Source organism: Garra rufa, chromosome 18 (genome assembly GCF_049309525.1).
Source record: "Garra rufa chromosome 18, GarRuf1.0, whole genome shotgun sequence".
Taxonomy (NCBI): Eukaryota; Metazoa; Chordata; class Actinopteri; order Cypriniformes; family Cyprinidae; genus Garra; species Garra rufa.
This window is the reverse complement of record NC_133378.1, coordinates 16,666,801-16,679,381: the sequence shown is the minus strand read 5'-3', so window position 1 is coordinate 16,679,381 and position 12,581 is coordinate 16,666,801. Positions and strand designations below refer to the sequence as shown.

At 37.6% G+C, this 12,581-nt stretch overlaps 1 protein-coding gene across 1 annotated transcript; it reads right to left on the bottom strand.

Annotated features, from left to right (window-relative positions):
- Positions 1-657: 657 nt before the first annotated feature.
- Positions 658-12,218, bottom strand: LOC141290530 (IQ motif and SEC7 domain-containing protein 1-like). Its single transcript, XM_073822655.1, has 11 exons — positions 11,939-12,218; positions 9,328-10,523; positions 8,269-8,430; positions 7,693-7,815; positions 5,824-5,990; positions 5,480-5,619; positions 4,358-4,387; positions 3,523-3,648; positions 3,286-3,385; positions 1,375-1,536; positions 658-893 (listed from the first exon to the last, which is right to left on the bottom strand). Exons 2-11 carry the CDS (start codon positions 10,515-10,517, stop codon positions 658-660), a joined length of 2,436 nt encoding a protein of 811 aa, XP_073678756.1. The 5' UTR covers positions 10,518-10,523; positions 11,939-12,218.
- Between the last annotated feature and the right edge of the window lie 363 nt (positions 12,219-12,581).

The following is a 12,581-nucleotide window of genomic DNA, read 5'->3' as shown; positions in this document are numbered from 1 at the left end:
CCTGGAGAGTCGCAGGCCTGCAGATTCAGCCCCAACCCTAATTAAAACTTACCTGCCAGTATCTTTTTAGTAACCCTTTAGACCTTGATTATGTTGTTCAGGTGTGTTTGATTAGGGTTGAAGCAAAACTCTGCAGGGCTGTGTCTCTCCAGGACGTTCGCCACCCCGCTATATACCCTATAAACCCTAAAATGACTGTAAAAAAGTGATATAAACAACTTTACGGCTTAAATAATGTTTCTAACAGAACAAAACAAGCTTTTATAAAAGCATATGCTGTTCAACTGAATTGAACCCAGAGTATTCTTTAATAACACAGCTGAGCAGGAGTGTGTATGGCCATTGCTCTAATGCTTCTGTGGACCTTAAAGGGTCTAAAACCATTCGAACACTGCAAAGATCAAATATTACTTGTGCAAAATGATTCAGAATATAAACTGTGGACCTATTCACTCCACAGATTAACAGTGTTGTTACAATTTTTTTCGTCGTCCTGTGAAAACAAACTGTAAACCCTGTAAATCTGCAGTCATCTAATGTTACCAGTGAAAAAATAATTTGTAGTATATTTATATGCGGAAATATTAGGTTTAAGAAACTTCAGGAATAACATTCTACATGGGGAATCAAACAAACAAACAAACATGAAAACATAATTTACTTTCTGGTAAAACAGAATCTGCTCATCAGTTCATCAGATAGACTGAGCTCACCTGCTTCAGAAAGGTCACGCAAGGAGCTACTGAGTGCACTTCGCTTTAGCCCCTCCCCCATGGCGTACGTGTCATCCAGACTTGTGCGGCCCATGGTGCCGCTTCCAGTCTCTTTCTTCAGACCTGACATGCTCTGAGACATACTGGGTCTGACCACTCCTTTCTGTTTCTCCAGCTCAGCTACAACATTCAAACACACACATACAGTCAACAATCATTTCAAACATATAACACTTCCAGAAGAACATTGTATGTGAACAAGACCCAGATAGGAACATCCAAATTTTTACATCCAAAAAAATCTGATTCGGGCCACTCTGGCATTCTGAGTGTAGCCTCTGAGTCTGACCCTTAAAATCAGACATGTAAATGACCATTATAATATGATTGGATGACCTTGTCACATGTGAAATGAGTAACAGCATTCCTGCAAAGCTGAATATGCATTAATATGTAAATGATGACAGTTGTATGTTAATGAGACCATGGTTGTGAAATTACAGATTTCAAAAGAGTGTTTCTCCTCTCTTTAATCCTAACAACTGTAACTTTGCATCTGTTAGTACTCTGATGCTCAGAGATGTCTAAAGCGACATTTAATTAAGCTCATAAAACCTGGTTTGGTAATGGTGAGGGAGAGGAAGAATAAAGGTCTGTTTACACTCTATCCGGTACTTTTCCATTTCCTGAACCTCTGCGATGGATTCTCGCAGGTCACTGGTGAATTTCTTGCGGTCCTGAATGTTGGGAGCATTGAAATTGATCAGGACTTTGAAGTCTGCACCAGGAATGGCTGAAGTCAGCCTGATACCATTTGGATAAACTGAGAAGATAAGAAAAATAAGAAAACACCATTTTACTTCATAAAAAGGAAAATAAAAAATGTAATTTATTTGGATTAAGGCCAGTTCACACCTCACCGACAAATGCTGACAGACGGCAACAGACACTTCGTCGGGTTTTGTCTAGACACAGTGTGTTTCCCCTGTCAGTGTATGTTGGCATCTGTCGGATCTCGCTTTCACTGACTGAACATGCTGAATCGGCTCTTGTCGGGTCGTGAAATGTCTGAGAGGTGACGTACTGTAATCTGGTGATTGTCCGCATTGGTCAGCGTCTGTCAGTGCATTGTGAATTGGCCTTTAGGGTAGATGCAGCATTACACTGGACTAAGAGTGCCATCAAATGAAGGAATAACATATAATTTTTTTAATCAAAAACAAAAATATCAATGAATCACTTAATTAAACTACATAATTGTATCACTTACAGCATCTCGCAACTTAATGTAATTCAAATATGTCTACTTATTGTCTATTCAAGCGGTTTCGAGCGTGTACCCTATTGTAATTGTTAGCATGGTCACAGATCATACAGTAAAACTGATCGTGCAGACCAAACCGTAAGTCGTAGAGACTTGAAACTTGGAAGGATGGTAGTACTCACACCTCCTACAACACGACCAAGGCTCGCCCTAATCGGCCTGACGGGGGCGATACAGCGAACAAAAGTATGAAATCGCTCCAAACTTCCAGGTGTTTTGCATTTTTTGAAAAACCTAATTTTGCAAACTAGTCTTAGGTTTTTTCACCCAATCGGAACCAAACCAGTGCAAAAATATTCTCTGGACAGTAAATGTCAATAATTATCAAAAACCGGTGCAAAGGGCCGCCAAAACATTCAAAAGAGCCGGGGCCACTTTTACTAAAATGGCTATAAATCACGAATAGAATCAGATATCTTCACCAAAATTGGTACACATGTGTATGAGCTCAATCTTTGGTCAAATAAAAAAAATTGCAGAGCTTGACCACTGAGTGACGCTATAAGAGAGAAAAAAAGGTAAATACGGCTATAACTACGCAACCGTTTGTCCAATCAGCCTGAAAATCGGTATTCAGTGCTCCTCATTCCGGACAACTTTGCCTCTAAAACCACTGCTATTAATCAAAACATTTGTTAAATGTTTGGGAATATGTAAAACAATGGTTTTCAATCCTGGTCCTGGGGACCCACTGGTCTGCACATTTTGTGTGTCTCTCTTATTTACCACACCTGATTCAGTTCATCAGCTCGTTAGGAGAGAGACCCATGTACTTAACTGAGTGTGTCAGATAAGGGATACATACAAAATGTGCAGAGCTGTGGGTCCCCAGGACCAGGATTGAAAACCACTGATGTAAAACACCTACTTTTGCAAACTAGTCCTATGTTTTTCTCTTAATCTGGGTAAAACTCTGCAGTACAATTCTCAAAAAACTCTCTAGCCCAATAATTATCAAAAAAAAAAAAAAAAAAAAAAAAAAAAACATTTGGGAAGCTATAACGGGGTCTTTAGGAAAGGGGCCTGTCCAAATTTACCCAGAATCCTATAAAGCCTAAAGGAAAACTCAAAACTTCACAAACCCTGCTGAGCACATGTGACCCCGGTAATCACTGCCCGCAGCTATATTTATTTGTAAATTTACATTACAATTGTTGTATTAATAAATTGTTGTATTAATAAAAATGTGTTTTTTTTTTGTGGCACTCCTAGCCTTCCATTCAGAAAGATCGTGTTTATATTTCTTACACTGGTTTTCAAAGAGCATCACTTGCATCCCGTACAGAGAGAAAGATTGCCTGAAACTATACGTCACTGAATTTTTCTTCTTCTGGAAGATCTTGGTAACCTGTCACAAAGTACAGAAATCACAGTGATCAGCATCAGCACATTTGTAGATATCTGTCCATTAATTAAAGTATTTAGCTTACTAGATGTTGTAACATGGAATTGGCATTTTTTATGTGTATGTTTACGATATCTCACCACCAGGAGGTCATTAAACAGGAAGATCTCCCGCTGGTGCTGGCCGAGTTTTTGCAGTCTGTTGGGATCTGGGACCTCGAATAGTCTGCAGTAGCACACTAACCTGCGATGGGCCTGAGACAGCACCTGCAACACACACACAAACGTGTTTATTTCTCTATTATGGGCATGGACTTTCTACTGATGCCTACTTTAATACTGAGCAATGATATTTTCTCTCTTCCATTGTTTTTTATATAGAGCTAGTTATAAAACACATCCTAAACCTTTATTTTGAAGAATATTGAGCATTTCACTCAGCTTTTAACTTTTGGAAGTTACTTTTTTTGGCGAATGTGAGGGTCCCGTGTTATATTAGGTGGCTTTTAACTACTAGGTACTTACATCAAAAAATAAGCACAATGTACATATTGTGTTCATATTGTATTGCACAAACATTTCTGCTGCTATTGAGGTGAGATATGGGTAAACTTAGGGACAGGTTTGGTGGTATGGGTTTAAGGGTGGGTTAAGGTGTAAGGGATGGGTCAACAGTGTAATTATAAATTACAGAAATTAATTATAGATGTAATTAAATGCAGGTTTTTGTTTTTAGAATATAAGTACAAAGTAAAAACATGTATGTATACAATAAGTGCATTGCATCAAATGATTAATTTAAATGTAAGTACATAGTAGTTAAGTGGGACCAATGTGAGATTAATAGGCTCAAATATGACATTTGGAAAGAAAATGATAAAAGGAAAGTGACTGTATTAGTGAAATGTGGAAAAGAGTAATGATTTGCCACACACAGACTGATACATATATATATCTTAAAGATGTAAATACTTACACATCCAAGGCCATGGTGAAGTGATCCCATCTGCAATGCAAAAGGAAAAGTCAAGATGTATGTGTGTACTAATGCAATACTATTTACTAAATAAAAATTGTTGTATCTGAATTGTTAAAAAATGATCAGACCTCCTATAGTACAATTGATAGACTCTCAAAAGTTTACATACACCTTGCAGAATCTGCAAAATGTTTTTTTTTTTTACCAAAAAAAAGGATCATACAAAATGCATTTTATTTTTTATTTACAGTAGCACTGACCTGAATAATATATTTTACATAAAATATGTTTACATATAGTCCACAAGAGAAAATATTTTAGAAAAAATAAAAAAATGACCCTGTTCAAAAGTTTACATACACTTGATTCTAAATACTGTGTTGTTACCTGAATGATCCACAGCTGTGTTTTTTGTTTAGTGATAGTTGTTCATGAGTCCCTTGTTTGTCCTGAACAGTTAAACTGCCTGCTGTTCTTCAGAAAAATCCTTCAGGTTCATTGGTTTTCCAGCATTTTTGTGTATTTGAACCCTCTCTAACAATGACTGTATGATTTTGAGATCCATCTTTTCACACTGAGGACAACTGAGGGACTGTTTTCACCCCCTTTTTTTATTAAGTTTTCACCCCCTTAATACATCGTTTTTCCTTCTGGAGCTTCAGTGAGCATTTGAACCTTCTGTAATAGTTACATATGAGTCCCTCAGTTGTCCTCAGTGTGAAAAGATTGATCTCAAAATCATACAGTCATTGTTGGAAAGGGTTCAAATACACAAAAATGTTGAAAAACCAAAGAACCTGAAGATTTTTTTTCTGAAGAACAGCAGGCAGTTTAACTGTTCAGGACAAACAAGGGACTCGTGAACAACTATCACTAAACAAAAAACACAGCTGTGGATCATTTAGATAACAACACAGTATTAAGAAACAAGCGTATGTAAACTTTTGAACATGCATTTTGAATGTTCCCTCTTATTTTGGTAAAATAATTAGGATTTAGCTGATTCTGCAAGGTGTATGTAAACTTTTGACTACAACTGTACACAGATACTGTTTTAGAATTTCAATCACTGAAATTATGTTAGTACATTTTTATAGAACAGTATTATGATGAACCTACTTGCTTCTTGCCCACAATGAGTTTCTCCACCTTCTGCACCTGAGACACATGATCCTCATTGGTTTTGAGCTCCTTCTTCTGGATCCGCTCGTAAATCCCAACCAGCATCTCCCGAGGGATGTCCTCGCCATCATCAACCCCTTTCAACACATACACAAAACTGGCATTACTGCTGGAATACAGAGGTATACAATATACAGTACATGTGTATTTGTTTTGTTTTCTTATCTATCAAGTGTTCAGTTGAGCTGTAGCCATGGATTCATCCTCGACAGATGTGATTTATAGATATGAATGTCAGCTCATTTATTACTATGAAAACAACAGTGTGTTTCAATCAAAACCTCGTAGATTCTTGATGAAGTCCTCAAGTTTCATCTTGCGCTCCATCTTGACATTGGGGCTGTACATGTCTGTGTTGAGGAGGATAATGGCGAAAGCCAAGATGAAGATGGTGTCAGGGTTTCTGAACTGACGGACCACATCATGGTTACAGATGCAGTAGCGTTGGCTAAACACAGATCATTGTAACACATCAGTCATGTTAAAAACATTTCAATATAAAGCAATAAAAATAATCTTTTTAGAATTAGTGCCGCTTGATTATCTTTTGTACCGTGTGTATTTGTCATTTCTAAACAAGAGAATTTTTTTTTTTGCAGTGCATTACAAAACGTTGGCACTGTATTTTATAAATATCAATTAAAAAGTATTGTAAATAACGGCGTTTCCATTAACCAATGTTCATGCGACTGAAGCGTATTTTTTTCCTCTTGCGATAAGTAAAAAAAAAACGTTTCCATTGCTGTTTTGCGAAATATTCCTTTTTTGAATTGCCTGAAAAACCACCTCATGCAAGCGTAAAAAGCGTTTTTGCGATACATGGGAGTTTTTGAGCAATTGGCGCATTTCCATTAGGCGTATTTTCAATTTGCAATTTCAATTTGTGCAATTTAAAGGGTAATGGAAACACAGCTTATATGTGTGTGTACTGTGTATATTTATTACACTGTGAAAAAAAACAACAAAAAAGTGCAAATTGTTGAAAAATTTTAAATTAACTTAAATTTAGCTTTATATGTAAAATATTTATAATAATATAAGTGTTTACATACAAATACATACAAATCGTTTTTTAAAATATATACATAGACACGTGTGTATTTATATATAAAAATAACTATTTTTTGAATCATCTTAAAATAATTTGTTACCCTGCTGCCTTAAAATTTTATGTTGAATTAATTAAAATATCTAAGTTGTCATTTAGTACAACTTAACTATTTAAGTTGATTAAACTTTTATAAGTTGACTCAACTTAAAATTATAAGGCAGCCAGGTAACAAATTATTTTAAGATGATTCAAAAAATAGTTATTTTTATATATAAATACACACGTGTCTATGTATATATTTTAAAAAACGATTTGTATGTATTTGTATGTAAACACTTATATTATTATAAATATTTTACATATAAAGCTAACATATTTCCCCTAATATATACATGAAAACTTTTATTTTGAATCAATGAATCACAACTAATCATTTTGCAGCTCTAGTTACAATACTTCATCACGGTTTCAAAAACAAAACAACAAAACAAATCTAAACTGAAAAAAATCTGTAGTGCTAATGAATGAATGATTATTCAGTTTACAGTCAAACGAAAATTGATTCAGACACCAGATATAATTTTTGATATTTTTACTAGTGGTGCAGAACACTATAGTTCATTTGTGTAAGTGAGGATAGCAAAATTAAGCAAACTGAGAGATATTATACCCAAAAATTCTTCATACAGTGGACAACCAGTAAAAATAAAAATAAAAAAGACACTTTGAGCTGAACATGTTTTGCTTAAGTGTTTTTCTTTAATGGTTATGCGACACTTTTACACCACAAACTTAATAAAATTAAGCATTGCTTGGTAATTGCTCAACAAAGTACTGCTAGTTGTGTAAATATTGTCATACTAACAGTTGTCTGAATATTTTTTGGTTGATTGTAATCCATACATACCTTTCTATCCAAGTTATTTGACATTATCAAGATGTTCTGACACACTTTAACTCTAAGATCTTGTCATATTTTATTAGCATTTTCTGAACTATAGCGAATAAACTGTGATAAGGTGAGAAATGTTGAAGGTGTCTGAATAAATTTAGGTTTGACTGTATATCTGTAGATGTGTACTTTCATGTGATAACAGACCTGAAAGCCTCGATCAGGCGCTCCACCTTCTGTGCCTCCCCCTGAACCCGGATTTGAGCCTGAAATTTCCGCAAAGCTTCATCCAGCTCCATACCTGAGAAATCCAGCTCATCCACCACACAGCTGCAACAGACACACATGCCCTCAAACGTCATGTCAACACATGGCTGTGGCATAAGACAATTGCCAGTTTACACAATCATTTTTTTATTATCAGTGGAAAAAACTAACTTAGTAGCCTAATTGAGAGGCAAAGGTTGCAAGTAGCTAGGTTACAAATTTCACTACAGTTACAGGGTTGAATAGCTGCGATGAGTTTGGTAAAAATCAAAGCGTTTCAGAAAGGCGAGGAGCAACAATGATGTACAGTATGTGGAAAATAATATGTTTTTTGAACCTCAGGTCCATAAACACATTGCATTAAAACTAATACACAAAATAATGCTCATTTTAGCAACATCAACTAGCTACTGTATGTTAGGTTAATGTGGAAAGTGGCAATTCTGAACTATGAAAACTGACATCATGTAGATGTATGAATGGAAAAAAAAAAAAACGAAAAATGCAAATACTTACTCTAAAACATCCCTGTTGAACTGTTTCTGTCTGTTCCCGAGAAATTCACCAATCATTTGTCTACTTAAACCTTTCCTCTGCAGCAGGAAGTGGGCCACACCTACAGGCGTGTCAGGAATAAAGCCCCTCTCCGTCAGGTACTGTATTCCCTTCTCTGGCTTTCTGAAAGCAGATCAGCACTTGAAGTTAACATCTAATTATTCTGAAAATTTAAAATCATACTTGTCATAGTCAGACTACACTCTTAAAAATAAAAGGTGCTTCATGATGCCATAGAAGAACCTTTTTTTGTCTAAATGGTTTCATAAAGAACTTTAACATCTTCTTTCACCGTTCTTTGTGGTGAAAGAAGGTTCTTCAGATTGTAAAACGGTAAGAAAGAGATGGTTCTTTAAAGAACCTTTGACTGAATGGTTCTTTGTGGAACCAAAAATGGTTCTTCTATGGCATCGCTTGAACTCTTTATGAAAAACATTTTGAAATTGGACACTGAAATTTCATATAATAAACACCTATAATTTAGATTCTTATGATGTACACTCACTACAGTGTGGAATACAAGGAGTTCATTTTGCTTTTATTGACATTGAAATATCATGATTTCATGAATTAGTTTAGTTCAACCTTGTTGTGTGCTGTGGCATTTCACAGTTATATAAAACTGCTATTTTATACGTCAAATTTGAAGGACTGCCACCATAAGCCATTTGACCACATGAAACAAACATCTCTTTTACAGTCTTTATCAGTATTATTGGCATTGTCAAGCTCAATAAGGCAGTAAGGTGATGTGACTCTGACTTTTTTTATGGGGATCTGCTAAAAAGTGCTGGATTCAGATCCGGCTTTTTCCGTAACTAATTAAGCTCTGATATTAATTAATTACATGTACTCACTTGTATGGTTGAGTATGGTTAGGGTTTGGTTTAGGGTTACCTGCATGCAATTATGCATAATGTATTGTTACATATACTTACTATTAAAATAACATGTAACATGGATGCTGTACAATAAAGTGTTACCAAAATGTGTATTATGTGTAATCACTGAAATACATACTTATTGAAGAGGTTGAGGCCGATGCGGTATTGCCTCTTGCGCATGAGATCACTGCTGAACGCCGGAGAGTCCCAGCTGTTGCGAGTGTCTTTGTGGTAGGTCTGTTTGCTGAGTCTCTGTTCGCTCAGACTCTCGTCTCTAGATGATGATTCTGAGTTTATGGTGTCAATGGAATTTGAATTGCTGTTGATACTGTCATTGTCTCCATCTGAAAAGTCTGACTCTGACTTGCTCTGCCTGTTGCCGTTGGTGGCCAGGTGGCTCTCCACCTGCCGGTGTCTCAGCGGCTCTTCATCTCGAGACAGTGAGGGAACTCTAGGAGGTAGTCCATGTGCGACTTGTTTGGGAGTGGCTCTTGGTCCCGCTGCAGTCCGTTCGTGAATATTCAGCGGCTGGACCGGACCATGTTCAGAGCGATCGCTTACATCTGCTGAGCTGTCGCTGGGAGGCTCGATGGTCAACAAGGGTAAGTCTGCACAGAGTGGCGGCCCCTGGCTTTCGAGAGAAGGAGTGCTTCTGTAGATAGTGTCCAGCTTGTCATCCTTGGCATTCACGGACCAGCCGATAGTCTGCATGTGCTGCTCAGACTCGGATCCAGTTGGCTGCTCTATGGAGGAGGAAGGCTGAACCAGTGGAGAGAGCTCCTCTTCATCGATAAAGAGCGTCACGTCACAGATCTCATCCAGCTTGGGGTGCTTATCAGCCTGAGGAAGCTCATTATCCTGATGCATGGCCTCTTGACAAACCGCTTGCTCAGGCTGAATCTCATCTTTGTGGAGACTACGGCAGTTCAGCGCATCGTCGATCGACTCTGCCAACGACTTCACTTGCCTTGAGAACGTGTCCTCTAGCTCTGTGATCGTATCTGTTAAGTCGTTTTGAGGTTCTGGGGCTTCCAAAATGACAGGAACCATCTCTCCAGGCTGCACCATGCCTCCTACTTGGCTGAGATCGTCCAGGAGAGACATTTGCCTTCCCTCCAAAAGAGGGGCGTGGACTTTCTCAGGTCCTTCAAAGGAAAACTGCATCCTCATGTTGGACAACAGAATCCTGCGGGACATGCGGTTTTCTGACATAGAGCTCCTGAGACGCTCAAAGTTCTTGTTCATTTGGTATTGGCGGAAAGCGGTCTGGATGGTGCGTGCAGCATGGCGGGTTATGAAACGGCCTCCATATTTCCGCTCAAGCATTTCCACCTGAGAAAACCAAGAAACATAAAATTAAGACGGTATCATAACAAATCACTTAAGGTTAATTAGGGGACACAACACATACTGTATAAACAATAACGTTTAACGTTAAACAATTTTTGGTTATACTTTTTGATTAGTTCACTTTAGACATTGTATTAACTATAAATATTTTTGATAACGCTGCTGAAACCCCTAGCTGGTTTAAGCTGGAAGTAGCTGGTTTTAGCTGGTCTCTGGTTTTAGGGTCTGAAACCCGGGCTGGTTTAAGCTGGAAGAAGCTGGGTTTAGGGTCTTAAAACCCTAGCTGGTTTAAGCTAGAAGTAGCTGGTTTTAGCTGGTATCTGGTTTTAGGGTCTGAAAACCCTAGCTGGTTTGAGCTGGAAGAAGCTGGGTTTAGGGTCTTAAAACCCTAGCTGGTTTAAGCTAGAAGTAGCTGGTTTTAGCTGGTCTCTGGTTTTAGGGTCTGAAAACCCTAGCTGGTTTAAGCTAGAAGTAGCTGGTTTTAGCTGGTCTCTGGTTTTAGGGTCTGAAACCCTAGCTGGTTTAAACTGGAAGTAGCTGGTCTCTGGTTTTAGGGTCTGAAAACCCTAGCTGGTTTAAGCTGGAAGTAGCTGATCTCTAGATTTAGGGTCTGAAATCCCTAGCTGGTTTAAGCTGAAAGTAGCTGGTTTTAGCTGGTCTTTTCCTAGGCTAGAAAAAGTGGCCAAAACCCCTGTGAAACCAGCCCACTCACCTGTGTGTAGCACACTCAGAATTTCATAGTGTTTTTTTAAACATGGTGTGTTTGTAAGAAAGTGTTTAAATGCAGCTTTAAAAATGCAGTTTAAATGCAGCTTCAAAGGGCTTTGAATGATCCCAGTTGAGGAAGAAGGGTCTTATCTAGCGATACGATGGGTCATTTATTTAAATATCTATTATCTATCTAGTATCTATTTATATTGTACAGTATATAAATTGCAAACTTACTGTTTTGGCCCTAAATAATATGTTTTAGGTTTAGGCTTGGATAAATTCCCTCTAGAGTCCTACTTATTCTTAATTATGATAAAATAGGTGATCAAATATAGTGACAAAACACGTAAACAACAAATAAATTACTAAAAAATAAGCAGATAACACTCTTCAAAATAAAGATGCTTTAAGAGGTTCTTCACAGCGATGCCGTAGAATAACCATTTTTGGTTCCACAAAGAACCATTCAGTCAAAGGTTCTTTAAAGAATCATCTCTTTCTTACCTTTTTATAATCTGAAGAACGTTCTGTCGCCACAAAGAACCTTTTTCATCTCTTCAGATGTTAAAGATTCTTTACGGAACCATTTAGACAAAAAAGGTTCTTCTATGGCATCGCGAAGCACCTTTAAGAGTGTAGGTTAGTTCAAAGTTCTGGTCCAATACTAATTTGCCAGAACTTTTTACCTTCTTGTCCTGAAGGTCTGTGGAGAGCTCGTAGCTTTCAGAGAGGGAGCGTGAGCGTTTGATGGCCTCCTCCTCTGCCTGCTTGCGGAGGATAGATTGAGAGTGCTGTAGTTTGGGTCGCTGAGGACGCTGTGGGCCCGGTTGGATGCTGTGGCCGTACACTGGGCTTTCAAACTGGTCCAGACTCAAGGAAGAACTGTGTGTGACAGGGCCACGGCCATGGCCATATCCTATGCTGGTGTCCAAGGATGGGCCCGGCTCACTGTTTTGAACATTCCCCTCCACACTAGACAAGAAAGCAAATAAATAAATGTAAAAATACACATTTACAACGTTTACATGGTACAATGTGCCATATTAACCCAAAAACACGTTGAATATTTACATGTACAGAAAAGTTCTGATGCAAACTTCTTCTAAGCTTTCCTAATGTTGACAAATCCATCCTAATTGTTCTAAATGGGCAAGTATTAAGCATCTAAGTTTTCTGCATAACCCCTCCTGTAAAGGTATTAACAGTCTCTATTAACAGTCTCTAGTCTGAGATATAAAAAGCTTTTATATGCTTTTGTGATTGCCGGCATTACTTAACCTATCCCAGATTGATCTTTTTTTTTGTTATTCTGAAATAAGATTTAGTGGC